This window comes from Trichosurus vulpecula, chromosome 5 (genome assembly GCF_011100635.1).
Source record: "Trichosurus vulpecula isolate mTriVul1 chromosome 5, mTriVul1.pri, whole genome shotgun sequence".
Lineage (NCBI taxonomy): Eukaryota > Metazoa > Chordata > Mammalia > Diprotodontia > Phalangeridae > Trichosurus > Trichosurus vulpecula.
In genome coordinates, this window is record NC_050577.1 from 266178260 (window position 1) to 266198691 (window position 20432).

At 43.8% G+C, this 20432-nt stretch overlaps 1 protein-coding gene across 1 annotated transcript; it reads left to right on the forward strand.

Moving 5' to 3' along the window:
• The first annotated feature begins 16649 nt into the window (after nucleotides 1-16649).
• Nucleotides 16650-20346, forward strand: LOC118851285 (aquaporin-2-like). Its single transcript, XM_036760749.1, has 5 exons — nucleotides 16650-16685; nucleotides 16727-17089; nucleotides 17490-17657; nucleotides 18427-18507; nucleotides 19361-20346. Exons 1-5 carry the CDS (start codon nucleotides 16650-16652, stop codon nucleotides 19649-19651), a joined length of 939 nt encoding a protein of 312 aa, XP_036616644.1. The 3' UTR covers nucleotides 19652-20346.
• The last annotated feature ends 86 nt before the right edge of the window (nucleotides 20347-20432 follow it).

A 20432-nucleotide genomic window follows, 5' to 3' on the forward strand; every position in this document is an offset into this window, starting at 1 on the left:
ATACCTGAACTTTTCTTCATGACTCAGAATAATAATCATGGTAAACCTCAGTGATTATACTATGCTACAATAATATAGGGATAATAACAGGAACATTTCCAAGATATATAAGGTTATTTGTCTCTATACAAAAAATGCTTTTTCATTTCTTCTATCCGCTTCTTATAGTATATGTATATTTTCCTTTGTTGTCACTTTATGCTGTTTTTAGGGTTCCTACCACCAAGACCCCCTTTCCTTCCTTTCCAATCTGTTCAAGACTGAAAATACATACATAAAATACACACACGCATGCACGCACGCACACATGCATGCCCACATCACCAAGGTGGTTAAAACTGCATCCCAAATAAGTAAGTGTTATTAGTGAGGGATGAAGCACCTTTCCAATGAATGAAGTGCGTAAACCCTATGGATCTTACACCTATTTTGCCTTCTCAAAAGCTTCCCCCACCCTCCACCCCCACCCCTTTTTCTGGCTTACTAGCAGGTTGTCAGTGTTTCAGGTTGTTGAGTTTGTCACATAAGCAATCAGTCTTCAAATAGGAGAGTTGTTATTATATCCACATGGACAAAGCAACATTAGCTGGCCAGGATGTGGAAATATCCTTATTATATATTGTTCTTCTTCTTCAGTCATGTCCAACTCTTTGTGACTCCACAGACCAGGTGCTGCCTTTTGACTGAGTCCAGGTTTTACAGAACAAATCCTTTTATTAAGGGGATTTGTTCTGTGAAGTTTGGATTCAGTCAAAAGACCACACCCAAGGACCTAGAAAGCCACATGGCCTTGAGGCCACAGGTTCCCCACCCCTGCCATGCACCATACTATTTATGGGATTTTCTTGTCAAAGATAGTGGAGGGCTTTGCCATTTCCTTTTGCAGTGGATTAAGGCAAGGGGAGGTTAAATGATTTGCTTAGGGTTGTACAGCTAGTAAGTATCTGAGGCCAGATTAGAACCCAGGTCTTCCTGACTCCAGACTCAACACTCTGTCCACTGAGCCATCTAGCTGCCCTACCTGCTCACTATTTAGAAGTGTACATTATGATGGTCAGAGTCAGAGACAATAAACACTTATTAAACACCTAAAATGTATTGGATATACAAAGACAGACAAAAAACAGTCCCTACCCTCAAGGAGCTCCCAATCTAATGGTATCCACTAAATTGAGGTTCTGTGTGCTCCCAACTCCTAGAGTTTTCACTGGCTCCCTACATGTCTAGAACACTCTCTCCTCTTGCCTCTGCCTCCTGGCTTCTCTACCTTCTTTCAAGGGTTACCTAAAGTCCCACCTTCTGCAAGAAGTCTTTCCCAGTCCCCCTTAATCTTCTTCCTTTCCTTCTGAGATCACCCCCAATCTATCCTCTTATATAGCTTGTATACAAAGTTGTTGGCATGTTGTCTTCTCCCACTAGATTGAGTTCCTTGTGAACAGGAACTATTTGCCTTTCTTTGTATCCCTAACATTTAGCACAGTGCCTAACATGTAGTAGGCACTTAAATACTAGTTGACTGACTGACTGATCCTTAAAGTTTATCAAATGATGTCAGACTGATAACAAAAATCAATGGTTTCCTTTGTATGCCTATGTGTTTTATTTTATATATTTAAAAGCATTGTTTGGAGTAGAGGTCTATAGGCTTCAACAGATTGCCAGAGAGGTCCAGGATATGCAAAAAGCCTAAGAATCCTTGCTTCATTGGCTTTCACACTTTTTTCTCTTCCTTTGGAGATCTAGTAGGTACAAATTCCTGAGCTACTGCAAATGTGTTTGGAGGCTCAGCCCAAGGCTGAGGAAAAGGTTGGGGCTTGAACTTAGCTGCTGCCATAGATGAAATAATTCCAGGGGGTAGTAGCAGGGTTTGATTATGGAGCTGGAGCTGGAGCTGATGATAGGACTGAAGTGGCCGTTGCTCCCCACCCCCCCCCCAAGTTCTTCTCATCAACTTTGTATTCTTGAGAGCAAGATCATTGTTGAGGATTTTGCCTGCCTAAATTAATTTTTTGGCCTACTACTGGGAAGATATACATCCCTTTTTCAGGTTCAGTTTTCCTTTTCAGTGCCTTGACCATTTCCTTCAGGTCTCCCAGATGTCAAGGCTGCTCTGGGATCTGGTTGGCTTTCAGGCCCACTGGTAGGGTAGTAACTTGTAGGTAGGGTTAGTCATGGTCACCCTGTAGAACAGCCTCTCCATGAGGGGCTTGGACCTAAGATGCTTGTCCCTAGGCTTGCCTTCTCCTTAAGGCACAGAGTCCCTGGGAAGTCCTCAGAAGCCTCAGGCAGATATTAGAGGCCTTGAGTGCATCCAGTAGCCCATCAAGGCTGCTTACCACCATCATGACTTGTTTAGACATTCACCTGCCTCTCTTCATGTGCTTCTCCTCATCCGTGGCACTTCTTCATTGTATTTCCTCTCTCTCTCTCTTTTTCCTGTTTAATAGCCTTTTCCATCATTTGACCCCCTATATCATTAAGGCAGAATTCATGACTTCAAAAATAACCATGAATATGCCTGAATGGTCCAGAATTGCAGGATATAATGAATTCTGTAAGTAGAAGGCAGAGGAGTTAAAGCATTTATTGAAACTCAAAAGTAGCAGACCCACAGACCAGTGTCCCCAGTTCGACATCCTGGCAAGAACCTTACAAGACCAGTATGCCCATCTCACCATAGTGACCAGAAGGCCACAGAAAAACATTATGTCAGCAAGCCAAGCCACACTGGTACTTCCCACCCCCACCCAATGCCAGGGCTTTCCAGCAAGAAGACCACCCACTGGCCTCAAGCCCCTGCTCAGCACTCTCCAGTTTCCACGAGGGTCAGTCCTGCTTTTTTGTAGCACCTGCCACCATCGCCTCCAGCTGCAATCTCCAAGCTGTGTTCCAGCTAGCTGACTGCCTCCTCTCTCCTTCAGTTCTTAACTTCTCTCACCAACTGCCTCACCAACTGCCTCTTAGCTCTGCTCCAACTGTTCAGCAAGCTCCTCCCACCACAGGCTTCATGTCATCACATGGACCAGAACTCAGGCGCCTACCATTGGCTCCAGTCCTAGCCACTCCCCCCAGGACCCTGAGAGCCCCGCCCCCAAAGCCCACTCAAATGGGTGGGGAAGATCTTCCCATTCACTGATTGCCTTTATTTTTGGCCCCAAGATCTTTCACGTCCATTACACAGGTCAATGAAAAACTGGTGTCAATAATACCATAACAATAAAAATCTTGGGGTAAGGAATGAAGGTCTCATTTTCCATAGCTTCTTGCTGAAATTGGACGTAGAGCTGTCCCTGCCCCAAGAGTCTCATTCCAGAGGTCAGTTCTTTAGCAAGCTGGCAGGAATTCCAGGAATGCTAGGTGCTTAGGCAGTCATCTGAAAGTGTAGGGTACTTAAGCCTAAAGGAGACAGAACTAGCAACCAGGTTAACCAAAACAAAGTACAAAAGAGTAGGCAAGTTTGGGCTGTTATACTTCCAATAAAATCTTCCCCGTTCTGGTTGAGACTCCAATTATACAAAAATTCGATCTCATAGCCTAACTCAAGTAGGAAATGTTTCTTTTCAAAGGGAACGCAATAAGGAAACTAATTCAGAAGAGTCCCATCCTGGATGGACACTAAGATTGCCCTCCAGGCCTTTTCCCCAGATACAAATTTTCATTTGTTAATCACACAAGATCACCTTCCCTCTGAGTAGCTTGTGGCATTTATCTGCATCAGCTGTACTTCTGGAGTCCATGAATCTATTATAGCCCTATTCACGTAAAATATATGGTTCAGGGGTACGATTTGGTAATATCTTCCCCTGAATAGACAACTGTTACAGTGTTGTCCTTCCCATGGGCTATGACTTCTGCAGCCTTTGGAATATCATCCAGCTTCCATTTCACCCATACCTTAGCTCCCAATTTTATTCCATCAGTACAACCAAAGCCTTCCCTTCCTCTGAGAGTTATTTTGGAAGGAGGGTCAGTTTTCACAAAGGGTATTTTTTCACAGGGGATAATAATCACTTGGACTATCCTATCATTTCTACAAAATTGTACAGGTTTTTTACCCAAATTCTGGAGTGTCACAACAATTTCTCTTTGATAGTTAGAATCTATCACTCCAGCCAATACATGTACTCCTTGAGCTGCTAATCCTGGTTTAGGTAATATCCATCCAAAATGATTCCTGGGGATTCTCATACATATCCCAGTGGAGGTTTTCCTTATCTCTTTCCTATTCAACTAAAATTCTCTATACAATGTAAATCATGTCCTGCTGAACCAGGTGTTCCTGGGCACAGTGGTAGGACATCTTCCCTCACAGTCCAAAATTCAAAGTTTTGGATCTCACATGTTTGCTGTTTTCTAATCTGCAGATTTGGAGTCATCATTCTGGCTAGAGGTATACTCCCTCCTAAGGGCCTACTATTCAAATTACATAAGGCAATAGACAAATTATCCTTCCAATGTCGATATGAATTATTAGAGCTTAATTTTCTTAGCTGTTCTTTCAACAATCCATTCATTCTTTCAATTAGCCCAGATGCTTGTGGGTAATATGGAATATGATATATCCACTGCATATTATTCAATACACAATATCTTTTCATTTCATTACCCTTGAAATGTGACCCATTGTCACTTTGAATCTGCATCAGGGTTCCATAGTATAAACTTACAATATCTAGGGTTTTACAGGTGTTTTTCGCATTCTTATAAGGACGAGCCACTAGTACACCTGAATAGGTGTCAACACATGTACATATATATATTTACATCCCTTATCTTGGGGTGCTGGTCCAATATAATCTATCTGCCAAATTTGGGCTGGAACTTTTTCCCTTGCTATTTCTCCAGTTACTATCCTAGGAACAGTTCATTCTTTTTCTAATTGGCATATACAACACTCCTCTCTTATTTGTTTTAACAATGCATAAGCGATACTAATACCTTGATCCTGTGCCCATCGATGGGTGGCCTGGACCCCTAAATGGCCGGCGGTCTGGTGGACCCATTTTGCTAAGGCTGGGTCATCAGTTGGAGGTGGAGTAGGGACAATACGTTCAGTAACAATCTTTGCTAGCCAATCTGCATGTGCATTGTACTCATGTTCTGGTGTGGTCAGGGTCTTGTGAGCATCAATGTGAAAAACTGACAAACTCGTAACCAGAGACATATCGCATATATCTTCCCATAACTCTTTACCCCAAACTTGTTTGCCATGAATCTCCCAATTCTGATTCCTCCACATAGGCATCCGTGTAGCTAACCCATTAGCTACCGCCCATGAGTCAGTAAATATATGACACTGTCCTCCTTTCTCTGTTTTGATGGCTTGATGCACTGCCATCAGTTTGGCATATTGGCTGCTTCCACCTATCTCAGAACTTTCCAGAGTTCACCTAGTACAGGGGTTATAGGCTACTGCTTTCCAACGTCTCTTGTGTCCCAAATATTTTGCTGTCCCATCAGTAAACCAAGCATGTTTCTTCTGTTCCTCAGTTAGTCCATCATATCCATTATTCCATTTCACCAAGGATTGTACCAACTGTTGCTTAGGTTCAGGGGCTTTTTCATTCCCCTCAGTGTCAATGTTTGTTACAGATTCATGTAGAGCAGAAACTCAACTTTTGCCTGCTCTCAACCTATTCTGAATATACCACTTCCATTTGATTATGCTCGCCTCTTGCACATGTCCAATTCTGTGGGAAGCTGGGTTACTCATTACCCAAGTCATAATTGGAATTCCAGGCCTTAATACCACTTCATGACCCAGAGTTAGTTGCTCAGTTTCTACCAAAGCCCAATATGCAGCTAATAGCTGCTTTTCAAAAGGTGTATTTTGCATTCCAGACGAAGGTAGTTTCCTTGACCAAAATCCTAAAGGTACACTTCGGCTTTGTTGCTTTTGCCACAAACTCCAGTTCACATAGTCATCTTGCACAGTTACTTGTAATTCCACTGGCCCATTTTGCATAGGCCATAAATCCAGGGCTAATTGTATAGCAGCCTTTGCTTCCTCAAAAGCTCTACTTTGTTCAAGTCCCCAATCAAATTCGTATTTCTTCCTGGTGACTTTATACAAGGGTTTCAAAATCTGTCCCAAGTACGGGATGTGGTGTCTCCAATAACCAAATAGCCCTACAAACTTTTGGGCCTCTTTCTTGTTAGTAGGGGTAGGAAAATCTTGGATTTTTTGTCAAACTTGTGGAAGAATTTCTTGCAGTCCTTTATTCCACTGTATCCCCCCAAAATTCACAGTTTGAGCTGACCCTTGAACCTTTGAGGGGTTAATTTCCCATCCTTTGCTTTTCATATGGTCAATTAATAGTGTCAAACTCTTCTCCACTTCTTTTATATTTTCTCCCTGTATTATGATGTCATCTATGTAGTGGGTAAGCTGTACACCGGTTAACTTTAATTCATCTAAATGCTCAGCTACAATCCTGTGGCAAATAGTTGGGCTATGAAGATATCCTTGTGGCAGGTGTGTAAATGTATACTGTCAGCCTTGCCAAGTAAAAGCAAACTATTCTCATTGCTTGAGGTCTATTGGGATTGTAAAGAAGGCATTGGCCAAATCAATAACTGCATACCAAGTCCCTTCATGTTTCTGTATTCTCTCTATTAAAGTAACAGGGTCTGGAACAGCAGCATATAGGGGAGGAGTCACTTTGTTCAACTGTCTATAATCTACTGTAATCCTCCACGTTCCATCTGACTTTTGAACTGGCCAGACAGGGTTGTTCCATTGAGTAGTTGTAGGGACTAACACTCCCGCTTCAACACATTCTTTTATAGTACTGGAAATTTCATCTTGCCCACCTGGCACATGATATTGCCTCAAAGTAATTACTTCAGAAGGTTCGGGCAAAGTGATTGGATCCATCTTTATTTTCCCCAATAAGACTATATTAACACCTATTTTCCTCACAGCAAATTGGTATTTCCCTTCAGGTAAATTCAAGGTCATACTGTTCAATACATCTATCCCAATGATATATTCAGGAATCGGCACAATAACCACAGCATATTCTTTCTTGGGCAACTGTCCAATTTTCACCATCAATTTAACTTGTCTGGCTGATATTTCAACCCCTTCTAATCCTGTGATGGTAATAGGAGTTCCATGGCTGAACTTGTCTGGATTTCCATATATAAGGGTGGCCTCTGCCCCAGTATCTGTTAATGCCCAAGTTACTGTACTTGACCCATTTTTCCAATATATGGTCAAGTTAATGTGGGGTCTGCAATCCAGCCTGTGTATTTCCTTAATTTGGACTGGAGCTTGGCCTGTTTCCTAGTATTCCCTAACATGTGACTCACTTGGGTGTGAGGGTTCAGGGTCTGTAGCCCCTACAGGAGCAGTTCTTATTTCCCTATTTTGTCTGTTATCAAGTCCTTTATCTCGGTACATTCTGTACAGTTCATTGGTTGGAATGCCATCTATCATTTCAAAGTCTACCCCTGCTCTCAATGGAGCAGTGAACATTTCTTTTCCAGTCACTCTATTTTGGTGCCAAATTCGCTGGCTATTCACTCTCCTCTCTCAGGGAGATCTATCCCTTCCCCAGTCTCCTAAGTCACTCAACTGTAAAATCTTATCTATCACCACCAAAAGACAGCTCCCTATTTCCCCAAGTAACAGAGTCAAAATTAGGTGTTCATAAGCAGGAGGAGCTGTCCTGACTATTAAATTCCTATGAGGGACTCCCAAGGGATCATCATAATATCTGTCTGCAGCTCCTGTCATGATAGCAGTCTTCATTACCTCCTCCTTTAGTTTTATGATACAATCTCTAACTGAATACCAAGGTTTATTCTCAACGGGCCACATAGAATCAGTAGCATATCTCTTATTACATCCCTCAGCAGCTAACACCAACAGATTAGTCTTGCTATCACCATCTCTTTGCTGATGATGTTCCCTAAATGCTTGCTGAACTAGAGGATCATGGCTGATACCTATGAATCTCATACAATCCACCCTATCTACTGATATTCCACCGGTCCCTTGATCACTGAGTCTTACCGCAAGATATTAACGGTTCTCCCATTCTTTGGGTGGATCTATTCAAAATGTCTGTGATCTCTTGCTGTAAAAAATCTTCCTGAATTTCCCTCGTAACTGAATTGTCACCTTGGGTTTCTGTCCTCCTCCTTTGTATGGGACAAACGTCTGTCTGAGTATTTGACCATCTCTCATTCTCTATGCCAGGGACATCCTGAACCCTAGTAGCGTTTTGTGCCTCAGCCCCTGACATTGTCTCATTTTCTCTCCACTCCTTTCCCCTGCCACCATGGCAAGGACAAAGCAGGCAGTCAGGCTCGACCTGGGCTGGGTTGAAATGTACTCTTGGCTTATTTAGCCTCCTATTGCTTCTAGCCACGTTAACAGAAAAATTCTCATTTGAGTCAGTAGACTGTTGAGCAACAGTTTGTTCTCCTGCTATCTGATATTCCCCATCTTGCTGTGGTGTTGAAGTGCCCCCACTTCTTTCATTTAATCTCAATCTTTCATATACTAGCCGATAGGTTGATAACACTATCCAGCTTTGTCTAGATAGTGATACCCCTGACTGAATTCTAACCTTTTGTAAACATCTTTCCAAATCCCTGGGATCTCCTCTCTGTAGCCTTGGTTCCCAGTTTTCACAGAGTCCAGCTCTTTTAGCCCATTCCTTTGGTAGGGAGAAATAAAATGGATCCTCCCACCCTGGGACATTCATCTCTTCCTCTGAAGCTCTTCTGCTTCTAGAGATCTTATACCTAGCGATCCCATCTACCTCGTCACCAGATATATCATTAAGGCAGAATTCATGACTTCAAAAATAACCATGAATATGCCTGAATGGTCCAGAATCACAGGATATAAGGAATTCTCTAAGTAGAAGGCAGAATAGTTAAAGTATTTATTGAAACTCAGAAATAGCAGACCCACGGACCAGTGTCCCCAGTTCGACATCCTGGCAAGAACCTTCCAAAACCAGTATGCCCATCTCACAGTAGTGACCAGGAGGCCACAGAAAAACATTATGTCAGCAAGCCAAGCCATACTGGTGCTTCCCCCCCCCCAATGCCAGGGCCCTCCAGCAAGAAGACCACCCACTGGCCTCAAGCCCCTGCTCAGCACTCTCTGGTCTCCACGAGGGTCAGTCCTGCTTTTTTTGTAGTGCCTGCCACTACCGCCGCCACCACTTCTGCCGCAACCTCCAAGCTGTGTTCCAGCTAGCTGACTGCTTCCTCTCTCCTTCAGCTCTTAACTGCTCTCACCAACTGCCTCACCAACTGCCTCTTAGCTCTGCTCCAACAGTTCAGCAATCTCCTCCCACCGCAGGCTTCATGTCATCATGTGGACCAGAACTACCATTGGCTCCAGTCCTAGCCACTCCCCCAGGACCCTGAGAGCCCCACCCCCAAAGCCCACTCAAATGGGTGGGGAAGATCTTCCCATTCACTGATTGCCTTTACACCCCCATCCCCAAGTTCTCAGACTTAACATCCATTGCCAGGGTTTGACATGGCTTCCTTGTTGTAACTGTTCCTAATCACTGCTGGGAGTCTTTTTATTGTTATTTTTTTTCCAGTTCTGGATTGCATGTTGTCACTCATTTCTATATTTTTCCTCCTTATTTTATTGTTTCATCTGGAATCCTCTTCAGGTCTCTGTTGCAATGTGTATGTGAGAGAGTGGGTTCCTCTACATCCCTGCATGTGGTCATCTTAACCAGAAGGATAGGCGGAATTTTATTGTTCAGGCTCAAAAGGGTGTTTTGTTGGGGCAAAGCTCAGAGATGTTGGGTTTTGGCCATCCAACTGCTCTTCCAAGCTAGGGAGGCACAAAGTGGCGTAAGACGATGATAAAAAGGACATCTGTTAGGGTCCCTGCCACATAAGCTTGTTTTTCCTTTGTCATCAGCGGCTGGTGCATTCATAGGCCCCATCAGTTTGCTTGGCCATTCAGCCTCACTGAATGGAAGACAATGGAGGGTTTCATTCTGGGAAAATCATGACGATATGTTAGGTGAGTACCTTGGAAAGTCAAGATCATGTAAATGCATTCTTTAGCTGATTCCAGTTGCTAACCACTGGGTCGGGGAAAGGCTCTGACTGGCTTTGAAGCATTCAAAAAGAGCCTATCAACATCAGCCCCCTGCCCTTTGTTTCATTTGAGTATTGAGCAGCTCAATAAGTCTTTTACTCATGCTGTCTAGCTAGAGACCAAGTGACAAGGAGAAAGGCCTTAGGGCCTTGTCTCCTCTGAGAACATAGGGTCCCAAGGAACAGTCCTTGGCCTTTGTCCTCATAGCTTATTCCTTTCTATTTAATGTGAAGGGAGTAGAACATTGGGAGTTTTAATGTCACAGGAATCTACGAGTTGGAATTCAGTGTGGGTTTTGCAGCCAGCATAGCACCAATACCTGGAGGGTCAAAGAGTGGCCTTTAGGACCCCAGCCCAACAGAAGGACCCACCCAGTAGTTATGTCACATTTGAACATGAACTTGGTAGGACTGATGCTAGATAGGAATATTTGGAGCCTACTCCCCCAGAAACTGAGGTCTTGGGGAAAATATCTGTACTATGTTCTTGTTATGCTTTGGAAGTAAATATCTCTTTGTAAAACCCAATTGATGTTGAGTGGTTATGAGGGGGAATGCAGCTGGTGAGATCTTGAGCTGATGGTGATAGAAAAGAGATACCCTAACTCAGGAACCTTAAGGGGGAAGAAGAAGCAGCCTGGCTCTGGAAAAAAGGATCGGAGCATACATGTTACACTTTTAAAAAATGATATTTTTTTCCTCAATTACATGTAAAGACAATTTTTAATATTCTTTTTTTTAAATTTTGAGTTCCAAATTTTCTCCGTCCTTCTATTACTTCCCCCCTCCCTGAGAAGGCAAGCAATTTGAGATAGGTTATACATGTTCAATCATGCAAAATATGTTGGCACATTAGTCACATATTATACTTTTAAGGAAAGAAATTTGTCCTTAAGACTTGATTGGCCCAAGGGGCTAAGGATTGAGCCATCAATGGGCTTCAAAGCATAAAAAGGCCAGCCAATGAGGAATCAGTACCCTTCACACTTATAGATTTCCCACTACCGTGTGAGCCAAGGCACCCCTATGATCAGATACATTTCCGTCTGATGGAGATGAGGGGGACGAGCTCTATCTGAACTAGTGCCCTATCCTTTTCGAGCATCCTTCCCCTGGGATGGAAAGCAGGTCCCACTGATCCAATGGGATTAGTCCAGTGGGGTTACTCTAGACAGAGCAGGGATTCTTGACTGGGAGTTTGTAAACTTGTTTTTTTTTTAATATTTTGAAAACTGTGTTTTAATATGATTGCTTTCCTTTGTGTTTTATTTTATGCATTTAAAAACATTACTCTGAAAAGGCATCCATAGGTTTCACCAGATTGTCAAAGGTGCCCATGACGCAAAAAAAGGTTGAAGACCTCTGACATAGAGGATAAAGATACCTTACTCTTAGCACAGTGCCTGGCACATAGCATGTGATTAATAAATGCTAGCTGACTGACTAACTGAAGGAGAGTTCCTTGATTTTTGCTGTTGTTTTTTGTTTTTGTTTTTCCATTGTAAACTTAATATCAAATCAAATTAACATTTCCAGATACCAAGTAGAAGAGGACTGTACATTCTATCTAGTTACTGTTGGTTAATGGTTTTAGAAAAGCTAGATCTTCCCACTCCTTGGGGTCTACCCCATCAGTGTACCGAGATCTTAACCTCACATGGGCAGGCACAGGCAGATTGCTGTTGGTCTCCAGCCCCTCCAGGGTCGAGGTATTATGGTTCTCTACCACCTGTCCAATGTCCCTAGTCAGAGCATTCCTTCAGGCTTCAGGTAGGTTTACCCAAGCTCCCACTGGCTTTCCTAATAAGGCCTCTCCTCTACTGCCAGTATTTCCGGCTGTCTTTTTATGTAGTCCTGGGCTGGGTAAAGAAGTATCCTGATGTTCCTCTTTGGATTTCCTGATCATTTAGTCTAGTGCCCTTTTTAGATCTCTTGTGGAGTACATTTGGAAGAGCTAGGCCTCTCTGCAACCTTTCACAGATCCAGTTTCACCAGAAGTTCTAACAGGCTCCTTTCAGACATAATTCCAGTTGACTCTTCCCAGCCCTTCCTTATTCTGTCCCCTGAGTGGAGTCTCCTGAGTCTTGAGGTCCCTGCCCCGTCAAAGGGCTCCATAGACCCCAGAGAAACTGCTCAGATCCCCCTCTAGTGACATGTCTTCTTTTCCCAGGATGTTTTTGAAAACTCCCCAGAAAGGGCTTGGGGGACCAAGGGGGAGAATTGTTTAGAAGTGGGATGCTTTCTTTTTCTTCTTCAAATTTGTTTTTATTCCGAAGTTAACAAACACCCAATCAAATGGGCATTTTCATATGTAGAACAAAACGGAAAAAGATTATACATGAAGCAGCAGGTCTCTGTTATATATAGTTAGTTTACGTTTATTTTTTAAGTCTATGATGAGTTCAACTTGTAGCTTTCAAAGCTGTCCTGTTGGTACTGGTGCCTTCCTTTCTAAAGACAGGAGTAGTAAATCTGTCTCTATTCTAACTGCGAGTTCAATGAGTGCGTTGAGTTCAAACGCAGCCTCGGGGACACTTTACTAGCTCTGAGATTGTGGGCAAGTCACTTAACCTCTGTCAGCCTCAGTTTCCATATCCATAAAATGGGGATAAAACTAGCACCTACCTCTCAAGCTTGGTGTGAGAATAAAATGAGATAATATTTGTAAAGTTCTCTGTAAACCTTAAAGCGCTGTCCAAATGATAGTTTATCGTTGTTCAGCCATTTTCTTTCAGTTGTACCCGACCCTTCATGACTCCATTTGGGGTTTTCTTGGAGTGGTTTGCCATTTCCTTCTCCAGACCATTTTACAGATGAGGAAATTGAGGCAAGCAGGGTTAAGTGACTTACCCAGGGTCACACAGCTAGTAAGTGTCTGAGGCCAGATTTGAACGCAGGAAGATGAGTCTTCCTGACCCAGGGTTGGCACTGTGCCCCCTAGCTGCCCCAAATCCAGCAATCTTACTGTTGTTGATGCTTTATTACTATTTCACCCTCCTGTGTTTCCCTGTCATCATACTCCCTTTAGGCTGGTGGGCTGGGGAATATCCACCTGAGTAGAAGGATGAATGGCAGTATCAACCTTTGCCGTGGGACAGAAGAAAATAATCTCCGAGTTACCTCATTACAGAAGTTTCTTACTTGTGGTGAGGATTGGTGATTGTGTCAGAAGTGCCATCAATTATAAATTCTCAAAACAGGCCAAAAAAAAAGTATTCTTGTTATTGGCAGTTCTGAGCATTAGATATTCCTGGTGATGTTATTACTAATTTCACCAACTTAGCACTCAGATCCCAAAAGAGGGAGGCAAAACCTAAGATTTCTGGTCTTCATTCTCTTCCATATTTGGTCAGTTCATTACCATGCTCCATCAGGAGATCGTTACATTATTCATTGTCTTTTTTGCTATCTTTCTGGTTTTATTATTCTTTTACCTACACTAAGCTCCTCTGCCAGTGCTGCCTATGTCAGGCTTCTCACATCCCCCAGATCAGGGTTGATTAGTAATGCCATTTATGTGATGGAAAATTCCCTAGAAGAATTTTAACCTCTTGTCACCAAGGGGGTGGGATATGATAGGAGCAATGTCTATTCTACATAGGCTAGGCTAGTTTTTTCCCTAAGGAGCCAATGAAATTATCTTTCACACTTAATTGGTTCTGGGAACTAAGGTGTAGCTTAGTGTACCTTGGTGTAGCTTCCTGGTGGCCTATCTCTAAAAGCCCAGCACACAAAGAGTTGGACACTTGACTTGACAGACTTTCCATTGTCATGCAAGTCAACATATCGAACATAATTTTCTGCCTAAACATATCACTTGTGGCAAATGTAGATAGCTGTGTCTGTTTGTACCAATGCTGTGCCCTCACTGAATATTCCTTGTAATCCTGAGTCTAAGACACTGGACCAGCCTGAGTAAGGTCTGGTCCAGAATATCCCACTACTAAAAGATTAGCAGGTGGAATTTCCCCACGGTGCCCATCATAATTCTCTGCATACAAGTAAAGCATTTATTTAAACATTTGGTACTGGTAGTACAGCAAATAGGACTTTAAGCTGTGGGGATTTAAAAGTAGGGGAATATTGTGAAGAAATACTCTAGGGAGAGAGAAACAACACTCGAACCTCCCCAAACAAATCTGGGGCACTGGGAGATACTAGAGATATAAAAACTCGGGGTAGCAAAAGCTGCAGAACATCTGTAAATGTTGTTCCCTTCCAGGCCGAGTTGTTCTCTCACAACATGTAGCCTGGAGATTGTTCTGGACTTTGCCAGCAGTCAGCAAAGCATCATCAGAGAAAGGGAAAAGAGAAAGGAGGTGACCCGGAGTTACTAGGAAGGCCGGGGTTGATCCTGGTTGGACAGATAATAAATTGGGGCCTTTGTCCCACTAAAGCCATTGACACAATGGGGTTATGTTGCTATGCTGAGTAGGCATCCCACAGGCCCAGAGCTGAGCTGCAGATCACAGGGGAGGGAACCTGGTATGGGCAGAGTGTCCCTACACTCAAGAGCAATATCCCACTGGCTCCTATCCTTCCCATCTCTAGCTTCTCTGAAAGATGTAAATTGTCCTTGCTGTAAATTGGATCATTAGAGGCAGAAGCTTCAGATAGACTATCCTACCTTTCGAAGCCAGTGGGTCATTTGCATAAAGTGGGATAACCTGTATTTTGGGGGATATCCTGAACCACCTTATCAAGCAACCTAATGGAAATTTTCCTAATCAACTTGGAGGATGTAGTCTGGCCAACTTACACATTCAGTCTCACATTCTTGTACCCCCATACTAACTCCTAAAACACAAATGAATAGGCTATTAGAGATTTTTTAAAAGGGGTTTTTATAGAGTATTTTGTTTAATCCTATTATCTTAGAGATGAAGAAACCAATGGCCAGAGAGGCCCAAGGTTGTCCCTCTCTGAAGTGACAGAAACAGAATTCAAATTCAAGTCTTTTGACTCCAAGTCCAGCACTCTTGCCATGACAGTATCAGTTCATGTTTGCCCTGCCTCAGTCAAAGTCTGCTAGGGAGGATAATGGGATCATGGAATCAAAAGATCTAGGTTCAGATCTTGCCTCTTCCACTTAATACCATCACCTTTACCTTCCTGAACCTCAGTATTTTTAACTATAAAAAAGGAATGATGGGGCAGTCAGGTGGTACAGTGGATAGAGCACCTGCCCTGAAGTCAGGAGGACCTGAGTTCAAATGTGGACTCAGATACTTACTAGCTGTGTGATCCTGGACAAGTCACTTAACCCTGATTGCATACAACGAAAAAAGGGATGATAATACTTGTACAGCCTACCTAATGAAATAAAGTTCTTTGGAAACTTTAAAGTGTTAACACTGGGCATTGGGAAGTTCACACAGACAGACACTATTCCCTACTTCTGCAATGGTTTTTCAGTCTTTTATGGGATGGAAAAGAAATTACTTTGGCATCCTTTGTAGGCTACCATACACTTATGACCTGTATCGCTTTTTAAAAATTTTCACTTTTAGAATCAGGTGTCTAGTTCAGTTGCCAGCGTGGCCCTGGGACCAACTCAGGTCCAGGTTGCTCAGTTGGTGAGAATGGATGCTCCCCCCTCCCCGGCCCACCAAGGACAATAGTCTTCATGTTCCTTTCCAGGGCCTTAGATTGTAGGACACTGGGAATATAACTGAGTCCTTTTTTCTGATGTTTGGGTTGAGATCTATTCTCCTGAAATACAAACCCAGAGAGGAGATGACTTTGTCCCCATCTCCAAGGTCTCTAAGTTACTAGAAGCCAGAAGCCTTACTCATAATAAAAGTTTGTTGCACTTAAAGGGAAAGAGAGGATTAGGTAGAGGTCCATTTCCAATTCTTCCATAGAGACCCTACCTCAAACTCCCCCAGGAGAGTCTGGGACTGGGAGGGCTAAGAAGGAGGGAAGGAGTAAGGTTTGTGGAGAAAGGAGCAATAGTTTTCTTGGGGAATGAGAAAATTGAAGCCAGGGGCAAATGGAAGGGGGCTAGGAGGTGGTAATGAAGGGGAAGAATGAGGCTGTTTTCCATTGGCTGAAGGAAGGAGGATAAATTTGTGTCAGAGGAGATGCATAGCTCAGACTTGTCTACTCCTCTCCCTCTGTGATATTTGAACTGCTTGGCTTCCAGCTTCACCAATCCACTGATCCCTGGTCCATCTAGACCTAAAAGGAGATACTTTGATCTGGAGAAGAGAGATCAACAGAGACCCTAGATCACAAGGGCAAAATGGTAATCTGGGAGGTAAGATGAGTGTGTTGGAGGAGTGAGATGGGAGAGATGTGACTTCCAGCCTTTTCTTAGTGCTTCTATCCTTCTCATAGAGCAAAGGTTCTTAACCTGGGATCTGTAAACTTGTTGTTTTAATATTTTGATAACTATATTTTAATAGAGTTGGTTTCCTTTGTAATTATATGTGTTTTATATATCTAAAAACATTATTCTGGGTAGTGATCCATTGATTTCACTAGACTGCCAAACATAAAAGCCTTGCTTTAGAGAGCCCAAACATCTGGTCTTTTCCATTTCTAAGTCTGGGTCCAGCATGGTGATGTTACTTTCTCTGGCCCTCCACTATAAGGCACCAGCTGTATACTGAGCCTCTAATCATCTCTTTCCCAGGACCTGAGGAGCTGGCAGTTCTGGAAGGCAGTGTTGGCTGAGGGCCTGGGCACCCTGATCTTTGTAGGGGTGGTGCTTGGGGCCTCTTGCCCTAGCAGGGGCTCTGTTCCAGGCATAACCCCAGATCCCCTACAGCCAGCCCTTGCAGGAGGGTTGGTAGTAGTGGCCCTGGTACAGGTTTTGGGGGAGGTCAGTGGAGCCCAAACTAACCCAGCTCTGACCTTGGCACTGCTTTGTGCCCACCGGCTTGATCTACTTCGGGGAGCTGCCTTCATCCTGGCACAAAGCACAGGTGCCATTCTGGCCTCTTCCATTTTCTACCTGGTGCTGCCCCAGACTGCTGTGGTTCAGCTTGTAACCAGGGTGAGTAATAGTCTCTTCCTTGCCCTGTTCCCCATTAGCTAGTAACAAGCAAGGTAGAAGGGATAGGCAGGGCCTGAGAGATCTGGATGGGGAAAAGGAAAGAGAGAAAGAAATAAGAAAAGATCCCTTTTATTGTTGTTAAACAGCATGTTAATGTGTAAATAAATATTTATCTAAATGAATCATTTATGGAGTCAACATCTTTGACAAATTAGCTTCAGGTCCTCTGCCCAGGGCTCCGTAGAGCACCAGATTTAGAAGGATGAAGAAGCTAGACACAGACACAGACACAGACACAGACATACACACACACACACACACACACACACACACACTCACACTCACTCACTCACATATATGTCCCAGTCTCCTAACCCTAAGCATTCTTGGTCTCCTCCAGGTAAGCAGTGGAAGTCATGCAGGCCAAGCCCTGGGTATGGAATTTTTCTCCACCTTCCAGCTAATTTTCACTGTATTTGCCATTACTGACCAGCAGCAACAGAGAGAGACAGGTGGGCTGGGCAGTCTGGCTGTGGGCTTTTCAGTGACTGCGGGGACATTGGCTGCGGTAAGAGGATACCTACCCTCCATCCTACTCCCTCTTACCTTTAGGACCTTTAGAGGAGTCTGACCACAACTCAAAGTGACAGAAAGTTGGTTTTATTCTTAACAAGACTGAGTTAACCTTGAAAACAATAAAAATGCAAATAATATGCAAATATATGCAATAATTTCAAATGAACACCTGTGTGAGCTTTTGAATCGGCAGTTCTGATGTTTTTTAGATCTTATTTTTATTTGATCTATTGTTTTACTGATCTATATCACCCTCATTCCACCCCATCCCCCTCTCCAGTAAGCCATTCCTTGTAACAGAGTTAAAAGGAAAAAAAAGCATTTCAGTAAAACTAGCCAACACATCAACCATGTCTGAGAATATATGCAATATTACACACACCTGCTCCTTCACCTCAATAAAAAGGAGAGGGAAGCTTTTTGCTTTTTTTGTTTGTTCCCTTTTTTTCCATTTCTTTTTAAGTCCAAGCTTGATTATTTATCTGATACCTTTTGAAAAGGAGAACATATAGCTGAGCAGAGAGGCTGATGTGAGAAGGAGTAGCGTTAGGGTTCAGTGAGCCAACTCTAGGGTTCTTTCTAATGCTTGACAGGGAATAAAAAGGGAGGGGCTGATGATTCCCAAAGTAAAAACTGAGCCATTTTACTTTGGGGCCAGAAAGACTTGAGTCGCCAGCCCCCTCCTCTTTGTCATGGCAGGATGTAATTTAGATAGGTTTGGGGGCAAAGACTTATATCTTCCTGTTACCTGTTTTGTGCAGGGGACTCTCTCTGGAGGCAGTATGAATCCTGCCAGGTCCCTGGGGCCTGCTGTGGTGACTGGGATCTGGGACCATCACTGGGTGAGACCTAAGAGGATGAGTGCTTAAAGCTGAGCAGTGGAGTACAAAATCAGGCTTGGGGTCCCTGTCCCTTGGATAGGTCCCAAGGAGTTGTGTGACCTTCACAAGGTCACTTTGCCTCCTATAGGACCGTAGGATCATAGACTTAGAGCTGGCAGAGACTTTAGATATCGTCTCATCTGTCTTCCCCATTTTACAGATGAGGCCTCGATAAGTCAAGTCACTTTTTTAAGGTATTAACACAGTGGATAGAACATTGGGTAATGAGGAAGACCCAAGTTCAAATGTTGTCCCAAACATTCACTAGCTACGTGACCTTTAGGCAAATCATTTAATCTCTGCCTCAGTTTCCTCAACTGTAAAATAGAGATAGTAATAGCGTCTACTCACAAGGTTGTTGTAAGGATCAGATGAGATATTTGTAAAGCGCTTAGCACAGTGCCTGATACATAGTAGGTACTATATCAATGTTTATTCTCTCCCCCTCCTTCCCTTTCTGATGTCTAAACTCACACTTTTTTCATTTTCTAAATAATCCTTTTCATCTCATAGAATGATTCCATGAGCTCTTTCTCTGAGAATTCCCTATCCCCCTCTGAGTGTATTGACTTACCTTAGTGCCCTTGTATATCATTCCTGGATCATTCCCGACTCCCCCCCTTCATCCACAGTGGATTAGATTAGATTGGTCCTAACCTCCCTATATCAAGACAAGGAGGATGCCTCCTTGTGTCAGGCACTGAACTAAGTGTGGGGATGCAAACCATTCTTGCCCTCAAGGAGCCCACAAGTCAACATGATTGTGTCAATCACAACCAGGTCCTGACTCCCATCTCTTCTCTCTTCCTGGCAGGTGTACTGGATGGGGCCCACCCTTGGTGCCATTCTTGCAGGCCTCTCCTTCGAGTTTCTCTTCTCGTCAGGAGCTTCTCAGAAAAAGCTTGTCATCTGTGTAACCTGTCGTGATGTGGAAATGGTGGAGGCTGCCAATATGCCCCACTCCTCTATGTCCACTGCCACACAGCACCCACTGCCTCGCCCTATGTCCCACCCCAAGCCTGAACACAACTCAGCCCCCTTTCCATTAGTCTCTCCCTATTCCATCTCTCCCCTTGACCAACCTGGTCCCCCAAACCACCCCTAAAGCCCTTCCCTGGGATGTAGGTAGTATGGCACTGCCTGGATCTAGTGTTCAGAATTTTGCATCTTTCTAAGGTGACTTCTAGATCCTTCTACAGCCCTGTGACTCTGTTTCCCTCCCTCCTCCACCCAATGTTATTGAAGTCTTGAGTTAGGATAGAGGAAAGTGTGTGTTGATTTTAAGGTAAAATTACCAACATCTCACCTCTAGCACCTCCATGAAGAACCCTGCCCTGGTTCTGCTTCCTCCCCATGAAAAGCACCCCATGATGCTAGAGGCCAAGCTGGGGCTTGGAATGGAGGGGGGCAAAGGGAGACCAGGGCTCAGAGAAAGACCAGACACAGCAAAAATCATTCTGTCCCAGGCCTGCAGGGTTCACAGATTCCAGCCCTGGCCGGCCAATAACAGTGGAGCCTCTAATCCTCCTGGATGGGGGAATTCACTCCTTTACACACCCTCCCTGCCATCCCCCAATTCCCACCCCCAATTCCTGAAGCTGGCTGACTCAGAGTAGCCCTGAGGCCCCCAAGAACACTGCCTTTGACCCCGAGGACTTTCTCTGAGCCTGACTTTCATATCACAAGCAGAATTTAGCAATGTTCATCTGTCTATGACATCAGTTCAGCACCCTGGACTTCCAATTCCAGATGCGAAGCTCACCTCTTCCCTCCCCTTCCCAGAATCTCCCCAGTTCTCATTCTGCTCATCTCTCAACTGGGAGAAGGGAGGGGGGAGGGGGGAGGGAGGGAAGCAGCTTTATAAGGTGTGGAGAGTGGGCCCATCC

Coding starts and splice junctions, on each gene's coding strand:
- LOC118851285 (XM_036760749.1), top strand. CDS start 16,650: ATGGTGATGTTACTTTCTCTGGCCCTCCACTATAAG. Junction 17,090..17,489: donor TGGTTCAGCTTGTAACCAGG/GTGAGTAATAGT, acceptor GGTCTCCTCCAG/GTAAGCAGTGGAAGTCATGC. Junction 17,658..18,426: donor CTGCGGGGACATTGGCTGCG/GTAAGAGGATAC, acceptor TGTTTTGTGCAG/GGGACTCTCTCTGGAGGCAG.